At 48.0% G+C, this 24,407-nt stretch overlaps 2 protein-coding genes and 1 long non-coding RNA gene across 6 annotated transcripts; 2 read left to right on the top strand and 1 right to left on the bottom strand.

Moving 5' to 3' along the window:
* Positions 1-80: 80 nt before the first annotated feature.
* BSPRY (B-box and SPRY domain containing) lies at positions 81-19,274 on the top strand. Of its 4 annotated transcripts, none has more exons than XM_036432958.2 (6): positions 84-337; positions 4,387-4,485; positions 10,110-10,340; positions 11,316-11,338; positions 16,538-16,662; positions 17,883-19,274. In XM_036432958.2, the coding sequence occupies exons 1-6, from the start codon at positions 137-139 to the stop codon at positions 18,407-18,409; spliced, it is 1,206 nt and encodes a 401-aa protein (XP_036288851.1). In that variant the 5' UTR covers positions 84-136; the 3' UTR covers positions 18,410-19,274. The 4 variants fall into 4 exon arrangements, with proteins under 4 accessions (XP_045435852.1, XP_045435851.1, XP_036288851.1 ...); XM_036432957.2 differs by having other exon boundaries at positions 85-337; positions 11,313-11,338; XM_045579896.1 differs by lacking the exon at positions 16,538-16,662 and having other exon boundaries at positions 81-337; positions 11,313-11,338; positions 17,883-18,051.
* On the top strand, positions 12,449-13,134 carry LOC118716161. Its single transcript, XR_004987066.2, has 2 exons — positions 12,449-12,531; positions 12,789-13,134. It is a non-coding gene; the product is annotated as an uncharacterized LOC118716161 (long non-coding RNA).
* A 1,694-nt stretch (positions 19,275-20,968) lies between the features above and the next one.
* HDHD3 (haloacid dehalogenase like hydrolase domain containing 3) lies at positions 20,969-23,806 on the bottom strand. The gene is made up of 2 exons (XM_045579899.1): positions 23,714-23,806; positions 20,969-22,049 (listed from the first exon to the last, which is right to left on the bottom strand). Exon 2 carries the CDS (start codon positions 21,882-21,884, stop codon positions 21,129-21,131), a length of 756 nt encoding a protein of 251 aa, XP_045435855.1. The 5' UTR covers positions 21,885-22,049; positions 23,714-23,806; the 3' UTR covers positions 20,969-21,128.
* Positions 23,807-24,407: the final 601 nt, after the last annotated feature.

Genomic DNA, 24,407 nt, shown 5'->3' with positions numbered 1-24,407 from the left:
GCGCCTAAGGAGCGGGGAGGAAGCGGGTGGCCGCCGTTGGGACCGGGCGGGACGGGGCGGGGCGGGGCGGGAGGGAGGCCCCGCCCAGCGGCACCTGCAGCAGGTGGAGCGCGCGGCGCCCGCCGGTCTCTCGGCCATGTCCGCGGGGAGCGCGGGGCCGGCGCCGGGACCCGGCCCGGGCCCTGAGCCGGGGCCTCTGTGCCCGGAGCACGGCCAGGCTCTGACGTGGTTCTGCTGCTCCGATCGGCGGCCGGTGTGCGCCGCCTGCACCGAGCCGGGCGGCCGCTGCCGGGGCCACCGCATCCGCCCGGCGGGGGAGCGCGCAGAGGAGCTGCGGGTGAGCGGGGCGGGGCGGGCGCTGGGAGGGAGGCGGGGGCGCGGCGGGAGGGCGCACGGGGGCGGGGACCCGAGGGCCCCGGGCGGGGCTGATCGCGGGGCCCGGCCGACCCCGGCTGACCCCGGCCGACCCCGGCCGACCCCGGCCGACCCCGGCCGACCCCGGCCGACCCCGGCCGTCCGGAGCGCAGCCTCCCCGGGGGCACCGGCCGTAGAACGAGGCGGTTAAAGGGCGTGGCCCCGGAGTCAGGCATACCTGAGCGCGAATGTCACCTCCGTGCGTCCTCCTGGTGAATCTCAGCCCTCCGAGACTCCGTGTCCCCCTCTGTAGCTTGGGGGCAATAAGAGCGCGCACTTACTGGAGTTACTGTGCGGCATCAATAAGGGAATAGGATCCCTGATCCCTGATGCAGAGGTTGGGAATCGGACCTGGCCTTGGGCAATCAATCCAGGGCTCTGCTGCTCCAGCTCCCACCGCCTGATCTGTGATTAAATCCAGCCCCTCCGAGCTCCTCAAGCTCCGAGCTCACAACCCCTCCTCCCTGTGTCCACCGCTCAGGCTTCCTGGGGAGGTGATGTCTTCCCTTTCAGGTTTGGCCTTGACTTTGTCAAGCTGGTTTCACCAGAGCGAAGGGAAGGGGCGGGCAGGTATCAGGAGGTTCCTGCTAGAACCCTTCCCCTAGGTTTCTCCCCACCCCCAGCCTCCGGTTGGCTCCAGGCTGGCCACTTTCCTGTCGCCACCCCTCCCTGAGCTGCTGAGATTGGGGAGTTCAAACTCACCCTGGGGCTTCTTCCCTCCTTCCAGCCTACCTGTGTGGCCCCCTGGGAATTTCCTTACGATTGGATGAAAAGGCTTGATTCTTCCAACCTCTCCCTGGAGTTCTGCCCAGCTATGAGGCTGTGGCCTCTGGTTGGAGACTTGCTTCCTCAGACTGGACTATAAGGAGCACCCCGGACAGGGTGCTGAGGAGAGGGGATTCAGTTATTCAGTGACACCTGAACGCTCCTGGCAGGTCCTACTTGTCACCACTATCCATATCAGTGAGGACGAAAATAAACTCGAGTAGTGTAGTTTAATACACTTCCATAAAGCATAGACACTTGGCAAGTTTCAAAGCACTTCAATACTCACCATCTGATGCCATCCAGACCAAGCCCCTTTGTAGTGGTGGTCCTACCAACGTTTTATAGCTGAGCGGACCGGGGCCCAGAATGGACAGTAACTCCTCCCAGGTTTCGCTGGACTAGGGCGGTCATTGACCAGAGGAAACCACCTCTTTGCTTCAGTGGTTGGAGGGAGGAAGTGACGTTAATGGGAGTGAGAATTTAATGAAAGCCTTTTTTTTTAAGGTTGCCATCAGGCCTGAATTTGAGTGCTGGAAAGAGTGAAGGTTGGGGCAGGGTGGCAGCCTGATGCTTGTTCTGGAACATACTTTGCCTGGGACTCCTTCCCCGAACCCTCCCGAGGCCCTAGGTATATTCAACCTTTGCACTCCGCTGTCCCCTCTCAGGGGACATCGGAATTCTAGCATATCACTCGGATGTCCCCTCTCAGGGGGGACATTGCAGTTTATTAGTGATTACGGGGAATTGAGTTAATTCAACGCACGTGTCCGCCACAAAGCAGCGTCAAGTAGCTGGTAGCCAATGTCCAGAATGGTTCGGAGTGCCAAGGGTTCATTTTCTTTGCCTGAGGGGTGTCTTGCCTTTTCTCCCTCCAATTTTGGTTATATTTTTCTTCTATTCCTCCAGCCAGCAAAGAAATTTCACTCCAGCCGAAACCGGTTTGGCTCAGTGGATAGAGCGTTGGCCTGTGGACTCAAGGGTCCCGGGTTCGATTCTGGTCAAGGGCATATACCTTCTTGCAGGCACATCCCCGGTGGGGGGTGTGCAAGAGGCGGCTGATCGATGTTTCTCTCTCATCGATGTTTCTGACTTTCTATCCCTCTCCCTTCCTCTCTGTGAAAAATCAATAAAATATATTTAAAAATAAATAAATAAATACATAAATAAGAAGAAATTTCACTCCAGGGCAAGATTATCCCTGAACTGGGCAAAAAATACCACCAGTTCAAACAACTTTTCACGTACCTTCTGGGTTCCTGTCCCTGTAGCTTTGCAGAAGCTAGTCTCAGTTTCTTTAGTCCTGTGGGGATGGTGATCACAGCTTCCGCCCAATCAACTCAGTTCTATAGCTTTGCACTTGGTCTGGTGAACTGTAATGCTAACTCCTGATTTGTGTGTGTGGAGGGGCTTCCTAGAAGAGGTGCTAGTAGCTGAGTTCCCTTCTGGAAGATGGAACTGAGGCAATCAATGCTCTTAGGGGAACGAGTGGAAGGGCTGCTGCTTGGAAGGGCTCCCCTCGTTATTTGGAGAAACGGAGAGGGAAAGCACGGGTCTGGCTGAACCTCTTGGGCAAGATCCTTTTCTGTGGGCCACAGATGCATTTATAAAACTCTCCCCCGCTCTCATGGGTGATGCTCACAGCTTAGAAGCTGTAAACTGCTGGACTTCAGTAGCCAAGGAAATGGGTTTCTTTCATTCAACAAATATTTATTCAGGGCCTCCTCTGGGAAGGGACTCTCTTCTAGGCAGTCGGGCATAGAAAATAAGTCAAAGTCCTGGTGCTTACGGTGCCTATTACCTTGGGACTTTCCCAAGGAGATAAGGTCAGTGGTGGGGGAAAACGATACAAAGAAGTTAAACAAACAGTATACAGTCGGAGAACGATAGTACAAAGGAGAAAAGGAAGCAAAGGAAGGGGATGGAGATGTGGATCGTCAGGGAAGGCTTCAGAAAAAATGACATGCCGGGAGCGAGACACAGAGACACAGGGGAGAAGACAGCTAGAGACAGAAGAAAAAACAGGTGCAAAGGCACTGAGGTGAGGACAGATTTGGTGAGTTTGAGGAACAGAAAGAAGGCCAGTGTGGAGAGTGGGAGGAGGGAACATTGGGGAGATTACACAGAGTCACATAAGGTAGGGCCTTGTTGGCTAAGATAAGAAGCTTAATCTCATCTTACTGTGGGTGTACTGGAAAGTCATTGGAGAGTTTTGAGCAGGGACAGTGAGTGACCTGATCTGATTTCCTTATAAAATGTGGCAGTGTTGCCGAAACCGGTTTGGCTCAGTGGATAGAGAGTCAGCCTGCAGACTGAAAGGTCCCGGGTTCGATTCCAGGCAAGGATATGTACCTTGGTTGCGGGCACATCCCCAGTAGGGTGTGTGCAAGAAGCAGCTGATCCATGATTCTCTCTCATCGATGTTTCTAACTCTCTATTCCTCTCTCTTCCTCTCTGTGAAAAATGAATAAAATACAAAACAAAAACAAAAACAAAATGTGGCAGTGTTTAACTTGTGAGTTTAAGAATGGAAGCCCAATTAGAAGGCTCTCACTGTGGTTCCTCTGAGAGATAATGGTGATCAGGAGTAGAGATGACCAGAAGTGGAGAGAGAGAGAGAGAGGGAGAGAGGGAGAGAGACTTTGGAGATGGGCTAGTAGGACTCATTGATGGATTTGATGTGAGGCTGTAGGTTTTTTATTTTTATTTTTTCTGGGTAATGAGGTTGATGGCTGATGGTGCCGTTTAGGAAGTGGGGGTGGGGATACTGCAGTTTGAGAAGCCATGTTCTTCTCCTCAGGTGCATGTGTAAAGTGTCAGGTTTGAGACTGAGATTGTATGCAGGAACGTGATTATAATAACGGGCAGGTGAGATTTCAGGATAAAGAGAGAAGCAAGGCCACAATAAGAGGTGATGGAGCATGAACAGAGGCCAGACTAACGTATTGGCAGCTCCAAACTCAGCTGAAGAAATTGTTGGAATGGAAATTCTAGAGTTAGTGATCTAGAAGGATGGGAAGTGGTAGGCAAAGGATGGAATCTTTGAGATGAAGATTTTGGAGGTGGTATAAGCTTTCCATAATGATGAGATCTGGGATATAACCAGGGGAGGGAGTGGCAGAGGAGGGGTAAAAAGAAAAAAGTCAATGGAATGGAATGAATGGACCAACATGGATCCAGATGTCATGGGTGTTGTTTGTGTTGCAGAACAAGATTGTGGACCAGTGTGAGAGGCTGCAGTTACAGAGTGCTGGCATCACCAAGTACATGGCTGAGGTCCTACCAGGGAAGAACCAGAGAGCAGTGGTAGGTAATTCCTCCCTTCCCCCTCTACCCTGGGCCCTCTCCTAGGATCAGACCCCAGCCTTAGGGGCTTGACCCAGTCTAGGTCCCTTCCTAACCTCGCTAACTCACTGTGCTATAGCACAATGCTCAATGCCCAGGAGGGATGGTTTTTCCTCTCTCTTGAGTCCTGGTTTTTCCATCTGGGCAGAGTTGTGCACTAGTGCAAAGACTGTTTTCAGGGTCAGGGATCAGGAAGGGTAGCATTTTTCTAACATCTAATTATTTTGTGCACAGCCCCACAATTATCAAATAACCTAGGGGCTTGAATGTTGAATATTCTTTATCATAGTCCTATGCAGTAGGTGACAGTAATATCCCTGTTTACAGATGGTCAATTGACTTGACCAGGGTCCCACACCCTCCTGCCAGAGTCAGTTCTATGACCTGGATCTTCTGACTCTGCAGCCAGTGCTCCTTCTGCTGCATCACACTGCTGATCCTTGTGACTCATGGCCACACCTACATCTCTCCTATGCTTTTCAAGGGCAGGGTCTATGAATTTCTTCCTCCCTCATATTCCCCCATAGCAGTACATGAGAATGGACCATTGGATTTAGTAACCTGCACAGTATTGAAGATCCTGACAAGAGGGATTTTGTAGAGTGGTGGGGTGAAAGCCTGATTGGAGTGGATTTCGGAGAGTAATTTGGGATAGTTAACACAGGTAACTCTTGAGCTAGGCTGTAGAGGGGAGCTGACAAATGGGATGATACTGGAGAGATCAATGCAGTTTTTTTGTTTGTTATCTTTTTAAGATGGCAGAAGTTACTTTATGTGTGTATGCTGATGGGAACTTTCCAGTAGAAAGGGGAAAATTAGTGATGCAAGAGAAAGAGGAAAATTGGGTACAGCAAAGGGAGGTGGGATCTAGTAAACAAGTGGAAAGGTTGGTTGTAGGTAAAAGCATGGGCTTTTCATCCACAGAAACAGAGAAGGTGGAGTGAGCACAGGTGCAGGTGGATGGTTAGGTGATGGGCAGACCTTGTGGGAGTTCTCTTCTGCTTGCTTCTATTTTCCATTACTTACCACCTTTCTGTAGGCTCTTAAGGGTGTCATTTGTCAGTTTATAGATATGTTTTATTCTCCATCATCTGTTTATATCACATGTGTCAAACACAAGGCCCTCGGGCCAAATCCGTCCCGCCAGGCCTTGCAATGTGGCCTGCACCACGCTGTCATCACTGCACTCCGCTGCGTTTCCATCACAATGACAGTTTATGACTGTTCAGTAAACCATTCGGCCCGCGATTTAGGCTGGATTTTAGATTTTGGCCCCTTCTCTGACTGAGTTCGACACCCCTAGTTTATATGATAACACATTAATAGAGTTTCTAATGCTAAGCCATCCTTGAATTCCTGGGGAAAACCAACTAAAATTGGTCATAATATATATATTTTTTAACTTTAATTTTGAGATCACTATAGATTCTCATACAATGTTAACATCTTTCCTAACTATGGTAGAATGTCATAACCAGGAAATTGACATTAATACAGCTCACTCTTTCAGATTTTACCAGTTTTACACAAATTCATTTCTGTGTGAGACTTTAATTCTATGCAGTTGTATAGATTCATGTGACTTCCACCACAATTGAGGTACAGAATAATTCCGATATAAGCATCCCTTATATAGCTTTCTAAAAAGCATTTTGCATCTATGCTCAGGAGTGAGTCCAGCCTATGAGTTTCATTTCTTATATTGTCCTTATCAGATTTTCTTATCAAAGTTATATAATCCTTATTCAATGGGTTGGGAAACAGAACTCACTATTTTCACTGCAGGAGTTTGTATAAGATTGGAATTACCTGTGCCTTGAATGTTTGTAAAACTATCAGGGCCTGGTGGTATTTTGTTGGTAGATTTTTAACTACTGATTCATTTTCCATCATAATGACAGGATTTTTCCTGTTCTGTTTTCTTTTTCTTTGGTTTTAGTAAATTCTTTCTGGAAAAATTATCCCTTTCTCTGTTATTGAATTTAAATGCATAAAATTGTTGTTAATATTGATAAAGTTGTCACAGGTTTGTCTATCATGTTAGTCTTCAAAGAACCAACTTTTAGTATTTTAATTCTCTTTTATATTTTTTAAAATATATTATATTGCCCAGCTGGCGTGGCTCAGTGGTTGAGCGGCGACCTAAAAACCAGGAGGTCAGGGTTCATTTCCTGGTCACATGCCCAGGTTTCGGGCTCAATCCTCAGTAGGGGGTGTGCAGGAGATAGCCAATCAATGATTATCTCTCATCTTTGATCTTTCTGTCTCTCTCTCCCTCTCCCTTCCTTTTTGAAATCAATACAAATATGTAAAAAATAAAAATTTATATCCTTCTATCTTTATAATTTTTCCATTTATTATTTATTTTAAAATATATTTTTATTGATTTCAGAGCGGATAGGGAGAGAGAGATAGAAACATCAATGGTGAGAAAAATGTCCCCCACTGGGGATTGAGCCCACAACCGGAGCATTTGCTCTGACCAGGAATCAAAACATGACCTCCTTGCTGAAACTGGTTTGGCTCAGTGTATAGAGCATTGGCCTGAAGCCTAAAGGGTCCCAGGTTTGCTTCAGGTCAAGGGCATGTACCTTGGTTGAAGGTGCATCCCCATTGGGGGGTGTACAGGAGTCAGCTGATCAATGTTTCTAGCTTTCTATCCTTCTTCCTTCCTCTCTGTAAAAAAAAACCAATAAAATATATATTTTTAAAAACGTGACCTGCTGGTTCATAAGTCGATGGTCAACCTCTGAGCCATACCGGCCAGGCTATAATGTTTTTCTTTTAATTTGTTTTTTTACATACTTTGTTTTTTAACTTACTGAGTTGAACAGTCTGTCATTTTTGTTTTTCTTATTTCTTAAGGTGAGTATTTAAACCATATAGTACCTTTTAGGTATTGATAGGTACATCCCAAAACTTGATGTACTTGCATTCAGTTACAAGTATTTTTAAATTTCCACTATGTTTTTTTCTTTCACTATGAGTTATTAGAAATAGATTTTTAAATATCCAAGTATATGGTTTTATTCTTTACATTATCATCATTTTTTTAAATTAATTTCTAACTTAACTGTATTGTAATCTGTATGACATCAATTGTTTGAAATTTGTTGGGACTTGCTTCATGCCCTAAAACATTATCAATTTAGGTGAGCATTTCATATTCACTTGAAAAAATATATAGGGTTCTATATGTGTCTACTAATTAAGCTTATTAATTGGATCAAATCATCTCTGTATTAAATTTTTATCTGTCAGATTTATTGATTACTGGCAAAAGGCATTTATTTACATTTTCATAACATGCTATGGACTTGTCTAGTTTTCTTTATGATTCTGTCAACTATTCTTTTTATATGTTGGTGCTATTTATGAGATATATATTTATGAAATATATACCTAATATTTAATTAGGTATATATTCTTTTTTTAAAAAATATATTTTATTGATTTTGTACAGAGAGGAAAGGAGAGAGATAGAGAGTTAGAAACATCGATGAGAGAGAGTCATCGATCAGCTGCCTCTTGCACACCCCCTACTGGGGATATGCCCGCAACCAAGGTACATGCCCTTGACTGGAATCGAACCCGGGTCCCTTCAGTCCCCAAGCCGATGCTCTATCCATCGATAGAGCATGGTATATATTCTTGGTAAACCATTCCTTTATCACTTTATAGTGACCTTGTATGCCCTTGCATGATGGTTTAGATGAGTATAAAAGTCTAAAGCAAATCACAAGCCCAACCCACGGCAACTGAATCTTCAGCTCCTGATTGCACTGGTTTCCTGTTTCTTTTTTATTTTTGGACTCCAGGTTATTTCATTTAATTAGCTGCCAACGCAGCTTCACTTTTTAAAGGATGCTTTGGGTTATTTTTCCAGCGTTTCTGTGTTGTAGGAGAGTTTTTAGTTTACTCTATCATATCTTCAGAAAGGGAAGCTTTTTTCCTTTGCTATTCATTTTAGGGAATGACTCAAGAAAGGTGTTGGAATTGATTGCCATCTTCTACTCAGGGGGTAACTGATGTCTCTTGGGTCAGGGTCTGTTCTTGATCCTGATCACATGGTATAAGCACAGCTGCACAGACTCAGGGCACTGTGGGCATCAAAGTGGGAAAAGGGAAGAAGGATCACCAATGTTCCTGAGCCCTCAGGTGCCAGCTTTGTTCTATTTGTTTTACATGTGTTAACTCACTTAATCCTTACAACAGCCTTATGCGGTATCATCCTCAGTTGACAGATTAGAAAACTGAGGCATAGGGATGTTAAGTAATGTGATTAAAGTTCCTCATATAATAAGTGGAGCAGCCAAGATTTAAACTTTGGAACTGTCTTCAAAACCTAATTTCCCAACCCCTATGTCACATTGCTTTATGAGAACACTGAAGTGGAATCTGAACTCCCAGATTCACTGGACTGTACATTTAGCCACTCCCTTTTCCCCATTGGGCAAATTATGGGTTTCAGTTTCTTCTGTTAAACAGGCATAATTGTCATCTGCACTGTACAAAGCAGGTCTTCAGGGGCAGGACACATGGAAGCTGTTGGCTATCTCTGACCTTGGCATGGAGACTGTCCTCCTCTCACTTCATGCAGCAGATACCTTTGGGTAGGACTGATTCCCAGATGGCAGTGGTGTAGGGGGATAGTGTTGGACCAAAAGTCAAGAGAACTGCGTTCTAATCCCAGCTCTGTCACTGACTTAGCATGTGACTGCTATCAAGAGATTTTTGACTAAGTTGGGGAAAAATTTCCTATCAGTCATTCCGTAAATATTTGAGTGCCTACTATGTGGCAGACACTGTGCTAGTTGCTGGGAGATACATATTAACTTTATTGGCTGAGAACTGATTTCAGGCCTCCTGTGTGGCAGGAAAGAATTCTACCATGGAAGCAGTTGGAATGGACAATTAGGAAATAAAAACGTTTTTGTTTTCAGACATGGTCAAAAATATCAACTGGACCACTGTTGGTACAGATCCTGTTGATGGGGATGACCTTGTAGGCCCTTCTGTAATTCTATGACCTCTGACCTTGGTCCCTTGGCCTTGGTATTCCCAGCTGTGAAATAGGTAGGTGACTCTAGTTAATCTCTAGGCCCTGCCCATCTCTTCCATTCTGGGAACCTGGTTCTGTGAGATGTAGCCTGGATGTCTGGATTTCACATTTCTTTACCTGAAACCATATTTGGGAACTCTTAGGGTTGGGATGGCTTAAGCATTGTCACTGCCACTATAGTGTCCATGACAGACATTGCCGATCAATTTTGGCACTCCTTTGGGCTGTGCCCAAACCCTCGTAATCTTTTTTTATATATAATATATTTTTTATTGATTTCAGAGATGAAGGGAGAGGAAGAGAAAGATAGATACATCAATGATGAGAGAGAATCAGCTGCCTCCTGCATGCCCTCTACTGAGGATCGAACCTGCAACTTGGGCATGTGCCCTTGACCGGAATTGAACCCAGGACCCTTCAGTCTGCAGGCTGACATACAAGCCAAATCAGCTAGGGCGAAACCCTCCTAATCTTGAATGGGGCTTTGCCAGGATCTGACTCTTCCTTTTTTCCCCCCTTCTAGAGCATGGCCAGTGCAGCGCGGGAACTGGTCATCCAGCGGCTGGGTCTGGTGAGGACTCTATGTGAGACTGAGGAGCAGCGGTTGCTGGAACGGGTGCATGGCGAAGAGGAGCGGGCGCACCAGAGCATCCTGACGCAGCGAGTGCACTGGACTGAGGCTTTGCAGAAGCTCGACACCATCCGCACCAGCCTGGTGGACATGCTCACCCATACGGATGACCTCCAGCTGATTGTAAGTCAGGCAAGGGTGAGCGCCTGACCTATTGGCCAAGAAGTCTGAAAACATGGAGAATGTTTATTGGTTGGAGGTGGGTGGTTAATGGTAATTTGAAGCAGGGATGAGTCAGGAGAATAAAATTATATAGATTTTTAGAAATATATTTTTAATGACATTCCTGGGAGCTAGGGACCCCACAAGCCAAACTTGAGGGGGTCAGGGAAAGCCTCCTGGATCAAGTGACTTAGAAACTAATGCCTGAAAGATAAGAGTTGCAACTGTGTTAAAGGAAGTGGGGAGGTGGAGCGATAACTCCATACCTGAAGAATTGACAAGGAGTCCAATATGAAAACATACAGCTCATCTTTAATCCTGCCATCTAGAAATTACTATGATTAATATTTCGGTACCTATCCTTTCCAAGTAGTGGTATTTTATACAGCTATCCAGATATCTGCAGTTTTAAGGGACATTGTGACATCTGAATAAATATGCCAGGCAGAGGAACGAGAATGTAGAACAACTGAGCTATCTGTCCCACTGCAGTTCAAGTAGGACAGTTTCCATGACTGCCCTAGATTGTGCATTCAGTCAGTCACACAGCTTCCGTAGACAGAGCACATTCTGTCCCAAACACTGGGACAGTCACAAAGAAAGAGTCAGAAAGGGTCCCAGCCATCTCGTTGCTGACAGTCTTGACGGGGGATGAAATGTTGGGTAAATAGGTCCTCAGTTTTCTTCACCTACACCATGGGGCACGGGGGTGGGGGGTGAGGGAGGGGAAGAGTGATTCATTCTGAGAGGGGGGTGGGAGGTATGCGAGGAACCCATGCAGCTTTGTGCTTTGTCTTAAAGAAGGAGTAGAATTTTTTATCCTAGAGTCTCCGTCCCCATGGAGCCCTCCACCACGTCAGTTGAATCTATTCAGATCTTGACTGCCTGCTGGGTTTCTGGTGCCAAGCCTGATCCTGTTTTCTTTTCTCACAGCAGAAGGAGCAGGAGATTTTTGAGAGGTGAGTATGGTCCCTGATTTGCTTGGGCAGCCATGGAAACCATGGCCTTCGGCCTCTGAATAGTTCACCGCCTTCAGGCTCCGCTGCTCCAGGGGAAAGCCCAGGGTGTGTGGCTGTGAGTGCTTCTCTGGAGCCAGGCTCAATGGACGGGGCCTTCCTGCTCCTCGCGTGGAGAACTGCTTTAGACCCATGTGTAAGGGAGTGAAATAATTACTGATTAACCCGGGGCTCGCCACACTCCAACATTATCCCATTAAAAACAGTACAGTCGCCCTGTTGGAGGGCTTTACCAGCCCATCTACACATGCGAATGCCTAGGCTCAGCAAGGGGAAGGGACTTGCCCAAGCTCCAGAGCTGGGACTGGGCCCCACACCTGACACCTGTCGCAGGATTGCCTCCTCAAATTTGCATTTTAATTATGCAATATGAAAAGAATTTCACCAGGCCCTCCCTAGGTACCAAAAGGCTGGGAATCAAGAGCCTGAGGAAATGGCTGAAAGGATGTAAATTGCCAGGCAAAGATATTGAATTCTTAATCTGTGCAAGCTTTCAGAGCGGTACTTGAGGAGCGCCGCCCATTCTTCTTACCTATTTTTGTATTTAAGTTTCAATAGCAATACATATGTATGAGAGACAGAAAAGAAGTCCGCCAATATAAAACTATTCAAATTAAAAATGAGTCATCTCTTCACAACCTCATTTTCTAGAGGTGATCAGTTTTAACAGTTAGTTGTATGTTTTTGGGATTTTCCTGTGTATAATTATAGGAGAATTTTTGCCTCCTTAATAAATATTTAAAAAAAATAAAGATAGGATCATTTTTATACTTGCTGTTCTATTAACTTATCAGGCTAACTTGGAATCTTTCCACGTGAGTACATGTAGATAGATTTACTTCACTTTTCAGAAAGTCTGTGAAGTATTCCACAGTATGGATGCACCACATTCATCTTACTGTCTGTCTCCTTTTGTTTTTTTAAATATATATTTTTATTAAGTATATTTTTAGAGAGAGGGAAAGAGAAGGAGAGATAAAAACATCAAAGATAAGAGAGAATCATTGATTGGCTGCCTCCTGCACGCCCCACACTGGGGATCAAGCCTGCAACCCAGGCATGTGCCTTGACTGGGAATCAAACTGTAACCTCCTGATTCATAGGTTGACACTCAACCACTGAGCCACACTGTCCAGGTTTCTGTCTCCTTTTTTTTGTTTGTAGCAGCTTTTTAAAAATATATATATATATATTTTATTGATTTTTTTTACAGAGATGAAGGGAGAGGGAAGAGAGTCAGAAACATGGATGAGAGAGAAACATGGATCGGCTGCCTCCTGCACACTCACCACTGGGGATGTGCCTACAACCAAGGTACATGCCTTTGATCAGAATCGAACTTGGGACCCTTTAGTCTCCAGGCTGACACTATCCACTGAGCCAAACTGGCCAGGTTTTTGTCTCCTTTTAATGTGTATTTGGCTTGTTCCTACTTTTTCCCTCCTATAATCTTCCCACATTTCTGCTAGTCTTCTCTTTTTTCTCTATCTTTACCGTCTTCCTCTAATACAGTCAGTCTGTCTGCAATATCAAGTTGATGTGATTTTTGAAAAAAATTTTGATCTTTGAATTTTTTGTTTTGACTATTTTTAACTCAGAAAAGTTAGAATAAGTATTATAATGACCTTTGCCTAGAAATACTAATTGTATTAACATTTTGCCATGTTTGCTCTTTCTCACTGTCTCTTTTTTCCTATCTATCAAGATGATTGCTCCTCTGTACTAGCATAGTATCTTTTTTTTAAAAAAATTATAACCCAGCCAGTGTGTCTTCAGCATTTATCTCCAAAGAACAAAGACATTCTCTTATATAACCACAGTATAATTATCAAGTTCAGCAATTTAATGTTGGTATAATACTATAATCTAATACATTAGTACAGTCTATATCCAAATCTACAGCCAATTGTACCAAAAAAAAAGTTCTTAACAGTGTTTAGTGGTTTCTTTTTGTTGGGTCGTCCTCCTCCCCCTCCCACTCCCCTCCACCCCCACCCCTATTCCGTCCCCGTCCATCTGTTCTCTTTTAATCTAGAATTGTTCCTTCATTTTTTCAAAAAAGAAAACATTTTTAATGAGTCTAGGACAGTTGTTTTGTAGAACATTCCTCAATTTGATGGGGATGTTACCTCATGATTGGGTTCAGGTTATGCATTTTTGGCAAGAATATCTCAGAAGTGATGTGTTCTCATTCTGTCAAATCAGAGGGCACATGATGTCACTGTGTCCCATTATCAGGGATGTCAGTTTTGATCACATGGATGAAATGGTGCCTACCAGTTTTCTTCATTATAAAGCTGTATCTTTACTTTTGTAATGAATAAGCAATGTGAGGGGGTGCATTTTGTATAAATAGCCTCTTTACACCTTCAGATATTATCCCATAATTTTAGTTTGCATTGATGCTAAATTCCTGAATTATTCACTTATTTGCTTGTTTGTCCATTCATTTATTTAGTGTAAATATAGACTTGTGAATTTTTTTTTATTCAGTGCATTAATCTGATACTACTACTACTATTACTAATTTTGATCTTCAAACTGTCCTAGATTTGACCAGTTTTAGTTCCTTGGGGCTGGATCCTGGGTCCTTTTGAATAAAGTCCCCATTATTATTATTATTTTTTAAATAAGTATATTTGTATTGATTTCAAAGAGGAAGAGAGAAATAGAAACATCAATGATGAGAGAGAATCATTAATCATCTGCTTACTGCATGCCCCACACTGTGGACCGAGGCCACAACTGGGCATGTGCCCTGACCGGGAATTGAATCATGACCTCCTGGTTCATAGGTGGACACAACTACCGAGTCATGCAGCTCACCCCATCATTCTCTGAGTACTTTCTTGTGTCACAGCACAACACAATGTCCCAGGATCACCTTGTTCTTTTCCTGCCTCAGACCTGGAACCAGCTGTTTCTCCAGGGACTCTCGGTTCCTTGTAGTGGGGAATGGTATTTAAAAACTGAGATCTGGGCAGTAGATGTGCATTGCTGCCGATGCATCATTGCTTCCAGGCCTTCTCAGTAGACAGCAGACAGAGCTGGGAAGTGAGAGTGGTCTTTTTATTCACGAGTTTGTATTACAAACTCTAATTCCAAGGGAACGCCACAGCATTTTTCCTTTGATTTCTCCCATTCTACATTCATATATTTCTTTTTTCACAGTGAGAACCTTGGCACCCAACAACAGCAATATAGCCATTCATTTGTTTGGTCCTATAATACACACAGAGTTTGAGAAGTGCTTAACAAAATACTACTGACAGCCCTCGCCAGTCTGGGTCAGTGGATAGAGCGTCAGCTTGCGGACTGAGGGGTCTCAGGTTTGATTCCTGTCAAGGGCATATGCTGGGTTGTGGGCTTGATCCCGAGTAGGGGGTGTGCAGGAGGCAGCCGATCAATGAGTCTCTATCATTATTGATTTTTCTGCCTCTCTCTCCCTCTTCCTTCCTCTTTGAAATCAATAAAAATATATTTAGAAAAAAAAATACTACTGACAAACCCATTGGTAGAAGTCAAGATTTATTTGTGGTTCCTTGTGCCTTTAGACAGAGAGTGTGGACTCTCAAAGAAAGCATTTTTGTGTTCAAAAGTTGTCAAGCACCTTCTAGCTGGGAACTCACTTGTCTGAGAAATGCCTTTTTTGGATCTAATTTTGTTTCCACATCCCCGGCTGGTTCCGCTGCAGCCTGTCATGGCAACAGGTCCTGCTGCCCAGACCAGGCCTTCTGGTCCCAGCCAAGGCCCTGCTGTGTGCGAACCCCAACTCACTACCACCAATTTTCTCTTCTGTATCAGAAGGCACATGGGCCAGCTGATCTTCTAGATTCTGGTGCCTATGATTGGCCTCAGATTTGCTCTGGGATGATGGCTTAGCAATGCAGACACTGGTCCTCTTTCCTCCCCACCTGACGGCTGGGGTCCCTGAAGACCCAGCCTCACTGCTTTGAGAAGAGGCATCAGGCCCCCTGTTGTCTTGACCACAAAGAGCTTTTGTCACTAGAGCCTGCTCTGAGCTTTCCTAGGGCTCTGCTTACCTCGCTCCTCCCAAGCCAGGATAGTCAGCGACAGTTTTGCAAAGGGCAGGCCTCCATGAGACATGGCCCACCCTCCCCTCTCCTTCATTAATGGGCAGAGCTGGGGATTTGGGGCAGACAGCGTATACTCTCAGAACTGCTGCCTGATCTCAGAACCATCCTCAGGATTAGAGGCAGTGGGCAGTTTTTTTCTCAGAACCCAGTCCAAAAGGCTGCAAAGCTCTTGGCGAATCCCCACTTTGCTCTATACCCTTTGAGACTTCACTTCTGGTCAAGGAGAGAATTATGTTGAATGGTGCCTGCAGGTAGGACTTAAATCAGCTCCCCTTTTTAGCTGAATGTCTTCTCTGTTCTCGCCTGTTAAGTGGGTAACAAGTACCTCCCAGGTGATACCAAAGATGATGAGAGATTCTGTATAGAAAGGAACAAGCCCAGGGCCTTGCTGCTTAATAAGTGGCAACTCTCCTCGTTCCCAAATGCTCTCTCCAACCAAACCCAGTCCCCAGCCCTGAGCGGAGGAGAGGTAGTTACTGGGAGCAAAGTGCTGTGAATAATTTATGATTGGGTAAATAGCTGATAGTCCCTTCCTGTGTGACCCCACAGGGGTGTTGGCATTTTAAGAGCAGAGGAGTTGGCTGTGCCAGCTAATCAAACCGAGGGCAGCATTACGGCTGCAATTGGTTTGGAGGGAGGTGAGACTTTCTCTGGGCGGGAAGGTGGAGCGGGAAGACTGCTGCACTGAGGCCCACGGGGCCCAAGTCCTAACCCCGTCCAGATCCTTGGACGAGTAGCTTCGGCCCAGAGCAGAATAACTCCAAGTTATGACACTGGCGCCAAGCAGTTACCACCCTGTCAATCATCTGCCTTGCATAATTAAGGCTTGGGGGAGTGGAGGGTGCACAGGGGGGAATGTCCACCTTCCCTTTGGCCCCAGCCCCCTTTAGGCAGCTCCTGTCTGGGGCTGGTTGTCAATCTTAGTGTCATCCTTGTAGGAAGAGGATTTTCTGCCACTTCATCCCCCACCATCCAAATCAGATACATTTGACCCAGAAACATTTCCAGAACCTTTCTGAATCTGTTTTGTTTTCTTTCTTACAAGGACCGAGGAAGCAGAGGGCATTTTGGATCCCCAGGAGTCGAAAAAGTTAAACTTTAACGAGACGTGTGCTTGGAGCCCACTTCTGACCCAGCTCTGGGCAACGGCAGCTCTCGGCTCCCTCTCAGGTTAGAAGCTCAAGCCCAGCACCTGTTGGAGCAACGGGCACCTGTCTGTCTGTCTGTCTGTCTGTGGTTTGCTGTGGCCAACACCGGGGACCGGGGACCGGTGCATTCGGGATGGTAGCATAGACAACCAGTGATACCTGGTGCAGGTTTGTCAATGGAGCCAAGGTTCTGGCAAGGCCTGGGGCACCTGGGCCAGGTCTTTTGCAGTTGCAAACCCACCTGCTCTGTAGCTGGGTTTAGGGTCAATCTTGTTCTGGTAAACTACGTCCTCCTCATGCCCTGCCTACTGAGACAGCTCAGAATTATTTCTTGGAAACCTGGTTTCTCTTTAAGAAGATATGTAATTGATGGCCAACTGGGATCAAGAATTGAGCTTCCTGGATTCGTCTCACTTAACAAACATTGACTTAGGCTGACTGTGGACCTGACCTTGCTGCGGCCACGGAGGTGAAGGCGACACGGTCTCCTGCCTCCACAAATTCCCACTTAGTGTGGGGGTTCTCAAAGCAGGCTCCCCCCAAGCCAGACAGAAGTGTCCATTCTCCCAGTTGTGGTAGTTGCACAATTCACAGACTTAGGTTAATTAGTGAATTGACATTTTTCTCCATTTTAACCCTCACCACCTTCCAGTGGCGAGGTTTCCCATTCCCCATTCTCCTTAAAAAGCTAGTACATATTCTCTAGAGTCAGGTGTCAAATATTACCTGATTTGCTGGCAGTCCCATGGAGTTAGTTGTTGGAAACTGCATCCCTGATGCTTCCCAGCTTCCAGGGGCATACTGTTCCCAGGACAGGTCTGATCTGGAAGCTGTAAATTTGCCCAACTGGAACGCAGTATGATCAGTGCTAGATGCTCGATGTAGGAACAACGTGCTGGGTCTTAATTTTGTCCCTGCCACCAACTTTGCGTGTGACCTTGGGCAATTCGCTTCTCTGGGCCTTATTTCTACCAGAGTTTACAAATAGTAATAACTACTGTTATGACCACAATTTATTGAGCACATATTGTTGCTGGGTACTTTCCATGTGTCATCTCGTTTGATCCTTACATCTGTCCTATGGTAAGTCCTATTTTGATCCCCATTTTACAGATGAGGAAACTGAGGCTCAGAGACAGTAAATGGCTTGCCTGAGGTCACACTGCCAGGGAGTGCTAAGGAAGCAGGACCAGGGTAGGGCTGAGGGTGGACCTTGGGTAACTCTGAGATTCTTTCTGGCAGGCACAGAGGATGTGCGCATCGATGAGAGGACCGTCAGCCCCTTCCTGCAACTGTCTGACGATGGAAGGACTCTGACCTTCAACGCCAAGAAGTCCAAGGCCTGCGCAGATGGCCCAGAGCGCTTTGACCACTGGCCCAATGCCCTGGCCGCCACCTCCTTCCAGTCCGGGCTGCACGCGTGGATGGTGAATGTGCAGAACAGTGGTGCCTACAAGGTGGGCGTGGCCTTAGGCCAGCTGCCCCGCAAGGGTTCTGGCAGTGACTCTCGCCTGGGCCACAATGCCTGCTCCTGGGTCTTCTCCCGCTACGACCAAGAGTTCTGCTTCTCGCACGACGGGCAGCACGAGCCCCTGGGGCTGCTGCGCTGCCCCGCCCAGCTGGGCGTGCTGCTGGACCTGCAGGCCCAGGAGCTGCTGTTCTACGATCCGGCCTCGGGCACCGTGCTCCACACCCACCACGCGTCCTTCCCTGGGCCCCTCTTCCCAGTCTTTGCTGTGGCTGACCAGACCATTTCCATTGTCCACTGACCTTCGGCCCTGGGGAGGCTAGATCTGCCTGCCCACCATCCTTTTAGGCCACATTTCTACCCAGTATCCTTTCCCCAAATGCTGCCCATGCCCATCCATGCCCATGCCCACCGGGTAGCTTTAGGAGGGGTAGGATCCACTTCAGATCCGGTACAACCATTAAATGCTGTATCTGTGCGGAACCTGCCACTCCCTTGGCCTTAGTCTCCCAAATTCACCCTCTAAGGGTGTCTTGTTCACCACTTTATCTCTGGCATCCAGCATGGTGCCTGGTGAGCGTGCAATAAATAATTGGCAAGGGAACAGGTGGATGGACGGACGGACGGACGGACAGGTGCATGTGGAAAAGCACTGCCTTTCAGCCCCCTGCCCCCAGCTCTGAGCATGTAGAAGTGGTTTTCTGGCAGAAAAGCCTGTGACTGAAGTCCTTTCATCTCAATTGAGTGCTTCCCATGACATGACACATAAGGAAAATATTTTCCTAGCACACGAGGACAACCTGGAAGGGACCTGGAACTCCTGCCAGCTGCTCCTGGTCAGAGGACTCTGGCCAGACGTCTGTGTCCTAACCAGGGCCTACCTGGCCACTCGGAAGACCGAGGAAATCCTGTCTCCTGGTAACCTGACTGCAACACACCCATCAGCAGCTCTGCCTTGGACCTGGCGGCTGGCCTCCAGCCTGTGCCCACTGCGGTAACTGGGATTAACTTTTCGCCAGCTGCAGCTGATGAGTGCCCCGCCTGATGGCCCCTTCTGACATAATGTGGGGATCTGGGGTGAGAACCTTGAGTCAGAAAGAGCTGAGGGGGTCAGAGGGCCAGCCTTAGAAAACATGTACTTTATTAAAGGTTTTAAAAGATCGACAGTTTTCTTCCGTGTTCTTTTCCTGGTTAATTGGGTAACACCCTACCCCTTCTACTCCCCAAGGGCCAGTTCAAATATTAGAGGTGTGTTTACTGGAAATTTGATGTCTTCCTCATTCATGTTCTCAGCTATAAGCAGGTGGCTGAGGTCAGCATACACACCCTAAAGGGCCTGGAGTTGGTTCTGTGCCCTGCACTGCTGGGACCCAGGGCAAGTCTTTTTCTGATCTTGAAGGTCACATTAGAGCACTAGTCCTCCCATTTTTGTTTCTTGGGGGAACAGTTCAAAGGCTATCTTAACTACAACTTCAGGCTCCTGGGCTCAAAGATGAGGCCAGAGCCCTCCCCACCAAGTTTGCTCAATAATTTACTTGAAACACTGGGTGGATCAAATCCAGTCCACAGACCTATTGGCAACTATTATGACTGCAATGACTTCTGAGACCCTTATGGCTTTGAGACCACAGCTCATGACCCTGTCCTCTCTGCCTGACACTCGGGAAGGTGTCTGAGAAGAGCTTTCCTGCCTCCAAACCTGGGCCAATGCCAGATTCTTGTAGATGACACCCGAAGCCCTTACACCACACTCCCCAAACCACCATTCTAACTCCCCATAGCAGCCCTCAGTCCACAGTTCATGGGCCTGCCACTAGGGATCCCTTATTCTGCCCATCTGAATGCCAGTCCCAGTTCAGAGTCCACTCCAGAGCCCTCTCTGGTTGTTGGCACTAGAACATAACATAATGTGCCCATCTAGGTGCTTTTCTCCTGTGGTATCCCCTGTGCTTGGCACTGGTTAAGGCACAGAGGTGTCCAGTAAATACCAAGTAGAGAGGTGTGTGAAGAGGGAGAGGCAGGAAGAGACATGGGATTTTTAAAACCTTCCATTTCCAGTAATTCTCCCCACATTACTCGCCTGCCACCTTAGGCTCTGGTCCCTGTCCCTGCATAACCCCCTATGACTGCGGTGTCCTTTAAGGACATCCTTTAGGTCACCTCCTCTATTCTTCTAGCATCTCTACTGCACTATGTCTCATGTAACATGAATCCCTTTCTACTTGCAAACTAGTGGTCAAGCCAATGAATGGGCTTTGGAGTTAGGCATACCCAAACTGGCTCCCTGGCTCCCTCATGTACTAGCTGTGACCTCAGGCAGGCTACTTAACCTCTGGATCTAGTGTCAAATGGAAGTCCTACTACTTAAGCCTACTAGGTAGCTTTGAGTGTTCTATATGCACATCATGGACTAGCAGAGTACCTACTACATGGAGGAGGTGTGTGTTTTGGGGGGGTGTGGGTCAAGTTTCCTCTCGACTGTGATTATGGTGTTGTCTAAAATCTGATTAAACTATGTGGTCTTAGAGGACATGTCCTTAAGCACAGCTTAGCACCCTGATTTTCAAAGTAAGCTTCTCTGACCTTAGACTTTGCAGGTGGGGGAAGTTGTAGAGGCTTCAGGGCCTGAATGAGGGGTCCTAGGACCTTCACTTCACCCTTGCAGTGTCTCCTTTTTTTTTTTCCGTTTTGCACATTGGGGTTCCACATAAGATCCCCCACGACAAAAGGACTCTGCTGCTAAAACCAAGTTTCAAGATACCTGATTTTGAAGCTGGCTGGGCCCTTGGTGAATCTTGTTGGAGGTGAGGCAGGTTTGTGGAAAAGGGACATAGGTGTGATGAATGAACCATCTCAGAGACCAGGAGCTGATTAGTGGGCAGGGCTAAAAGCCTCACTCATTGCTTTATAGTCAGAATGCATTATGGCGTCTGCAGGGAAGGGGTAAAGGTCAGATCTTGGGAAGGAAAGGACTTCCTGTCTGTAATGTTTGTTGGGCCCAGCCACTTCCCTCACCAGACTCACAGCCCTCTGGTTGAGTGCTCCAGGCGGTTAAGGGCAGGCAGGAGGTGGGGCAGTGAGGGGAGGATATGTTCTTGGGGTACAGAATCTTTGACCTCATGGTCCAAAGGCCCTGGGCCAACTACTAGAAAGCTGTGCATGCCTGCAGCCCGTGCCCCCTTATAATCATGGTGATAACTGTCCCCGATATGGGCTGCCACTGCTGGTTCTACATGAGCGAGCTGCAAGGCCTCATGGAAAATGCGGGGGTCCGGCTTGCACCAGCCAGTAGCCCCAGAGGTCAGCACAAAGTCAAAATGTTCCCGCAAACCGAGACCCTTCAGGATACCCTCTAGTCGCTCGTCAAAGTTGGAGATCACTGCCAGCCTCAGACCTCGCTCTCGGCACCCCCTCAGGGTGTCCTCAGCTCCCTCCAACAGCTGCCAGTAACCGGGGCTGCTGAAGTCTTTGTACAGCTGCTCAGCGATGGGGGCCACAGCCTGGGCGTCCCGAGCCCCCGCCAGGTGGAAGGTCTGCAGGACCACATCCTGCCACCACTGGCGGCAGGTGAGGCCCTGGCTGAAGCCATAGTTGGGGAAGCTGCGGCTCTGAGCCTTGTACACCTGCCGGAAGGCTTGTTCCAGGGCTGGGGCCTCCACCTTCAGCCCGTGGGCCCGAGCGCTGGAGGCATATTGCTCCCCCACAGGCCGGCGGAGCCTCAACAGCGTGTCCTTCACGTCCCACGTCAGCAGTCGTATCTGTAGCTGGTGAGTCATGGGTCTGCAGGAGGGGCCACGTCTGCTCCAGATCCACCTGAAGCTCCAAGGGCCAAGGGGAAACCGAGCTGGACCTCACACTTCCACAACCTAGTGGTTGTCTCTCTCTAGGCTTCGTGGGTCAGACTTTCTGGTACTTGGGTAATGTCTTCACAGCAGAAGATCCTGGAAGGAGAGGGCAAGTAAAGTGGGAGTTCAGGTTTTAGACTGGATTCAATTTCTGGTGCTGCCAGCTCAGTGGGAGGAGGCCCTGGGAGTCTCACTCTTTGAAGCCCTATCTCCTCCTGGGTAAGAACACAAGGACCCAACCTCACAAGATTATTGGACTAAATGAGATTATCTGTTCGTTGCACAACAAACTTCTGAACATTGATTATGTGCTAGAAGCTGGGAACAGGACAGGGTTCTCATGGCATTTACAGCATTAAATAATAGGGGATACAGATATTAGACAAAGAGCTACACAAACACTTAGGCTTAACGAATGCAGCATGAACCATAAAGTTATAAACCCAAGGACCTTATCTGGTCTTTGTCAGGGAACCTTCTAGGCAAGTGAAGTTTCAGTGGGGGATCTGAAGAATGACTATGCAGGAAAGAGAGGTGGTTAAGTGTTCCTAGCACTGAAAACAGCAAGTGCAAAGGTCCTGAGGCAGGGCAAGGAGTCTGGTGCTTGGGATGGATAGGGGCCAGCTCAGGCAGGGCTGTAGGTCAAGATAAGGAAACAATTATGATTGCTATTCCTATTGTTAGCAATTCCAAAGACAGAAGGGTCCTTGTGGACCATCTGACCAAACCCTTGGCTGTTCAGCAGGGAAGACTGAGCCAGAGAGGGGCAGATATTTACTCATGATCACAGTGAGTCAGAAGCACAGCCAGGACTAGAACCCAAAATTCCAGACTCTTTGGCCAGTGCTTCCTTTCCCTGCTTAGACATAATGAATTAAAACAACAACAACAACAACAACAACAACAAAACTTTTTGGCAAACCTGCATAGCACAGACCAGAGCTGCCTGGTCCTACCTGCCTTTAAACCTCTCTGAGCCCCAGCTTCGTCATTTTTTTTAAATATGTTTTTATTGACTTGAGAGAGGAAGTGAGAGGGAAAGAAACATCAATGAGAGAAACATCAATGGGCTGCCTCTGCACGGGCCCTACTGGGGATTGAGCCAGCAATGCGGGCCTGTGCCCTGTGACCTCCAGGTTCATAGGATGATGCTCAACCACTGAGCCACACAGGCTTCATCTCTAATGGAGGTAATACCACCTGCCTGGGTGGACAGCAGTGAAAGAACCCCTGCCTTAATGCACAGGAAACAGACGCCTCTGCCTGCCGTCCACAGCTGGCTGCAGCTTCTTTCCCCAGAGCTGATTCGGGGTTCCTGCAGGAAATCTAAGGGTCCAGAATCCAGAGTGCAGCCAGCCACGTGTTTGCCGAGGAAGGGACGCGGCTGGTGCACCTAGGACAGGTCTTAGAGGAAATGAGTTTAAGTCTGTTTGGAACTCAGGGGGACCCACCGAACACCCACCCACCCTCGCTTTGCGGGTAGGGAGACGCAGGCCCGGCGCGGGGCGGAACTCGCCCGAAGTCACGCAGGGACACAGGCTCCGGCTCCCGAGCCCCAGGCACGAGCTGCTCACCCCTCCTCCCCACACGGCCCGGTGCTGGCCGATCACAGGCTGCCAGCCGTTAGGGCGAAACCTCCGAGCCGCCGTCCGCGGCGTGACCGGGCGGGAGGTCTTAGGGCCGCAGGCCGGGCTGTCCGGCCGCCTGGGCCCTCCTCCGCTCCGGCGGCAGAGCGCGGCCCCGGGCTCAGCCTCACTCACCTGCTCCCGGGCAGCGGGCCCGAAGGAGGCCGCAGCAGCCGGCGTGCGAGGCGCCGAGCTCAGCCCGGTGCTCCGCCGCCTCCTCGCCCCGCCCCTTCCTGCCCTCCACCCCCTCCGTGATCCTAGGCTCCTTCTCCGCCTCCAGGAAAGGCCCTCCCACTCTCTCGGATCCTCATGCTAAGCCCTGGAGTCCCCAACCCGCGTCTTACCGTCACCTTGCACCCTCCCAGCCTCTGCGTGTCCCTCCGCACCGTCTGCCTCTTTTCCTCTCTCCGGCCCCCCCCCCCCCTCCTTCCAGCCCCTCCGTCTTCCACGGGTTGGGACACTCCTAGGAGGGGCTCTGCTGAGTTGGGCAGAGGGGCTTGGGCCCCACGCTTACTGAGTGCCATGTGGACTTGGGCAAGGCAAAGCTCCTCTGGTCTGGTCCCCTGTCGCCACCAGGAAGAAACTGCTTTCAGTTGGAAACTTATTTAACTCAAGACAATTTGCTGAGGACAGAGTCCTCTGCAGTAACTTAACTGCACCCCTACCCCCCCTTTAATATTCTATTGATTATTTTACAGAGAGGAAGGGAGACGGATAGAAAATCAGAAACTTTGATCAGCTGCTTCCTGCACGCTCCTCACTGCAGGGTCTTGGCACACTTGGTGTTACCCTCACAGCTTCTGGTGTGCTTCCCTCTGCTCGGTAAGGA

Source organism: Pipistrellus kuhlii, unplaced genomic scaffold (assembly GCF_014108245.1).
Source record: "Pipistrellus kuhlii isolate mPipKuh1 unplaced genomic scaffold, mPipKuh1.p scaffold_m20_p_12, whole genome shotgun sequence".
In the NCBI taxonomy this organism is placed as follows: Eukaryota; Metazoa; Chordata; class Mammalia; order Chiroptera; family Vespertilionidae; genus Pipistrellus; species Pipistrellus kuhlii.
Note: the sequence above shows the minus strand (reverse complement) of the source record. Positions and strands in the feature narration are given on the sequence as shown.

Coding starts and splice junctions, on each gene's coding strand:
- HDHD3 (XM_045579899.1), bottom strand. CDS start 21,884: ATGACTCACCAGCTACAGATACGACTGCTGACGTGGGACGTGAAGGAC.
- BSPRY (XM_036432957.2), top strand. CDS start 137: ATGTCCGCGGGGAGCGCGGGGCCGGCGCCGGGACCCGGCCCGGGCCCT. Junction 4,486..10,109: donor GGAAGAACCAGAGAGCAGTG/GTAGGTAATTCC, acceptor CCCCCCTTCTAG/AGCATGGCCAGTGCAGCGCG. Junction 11,339..16,537: donor GAGCAGGAGATTTTTGAGAG/GTGAGTATGGTC, acceptor CTTTCTTACAAG/GACCGAGGAAGCAGAGGGCA.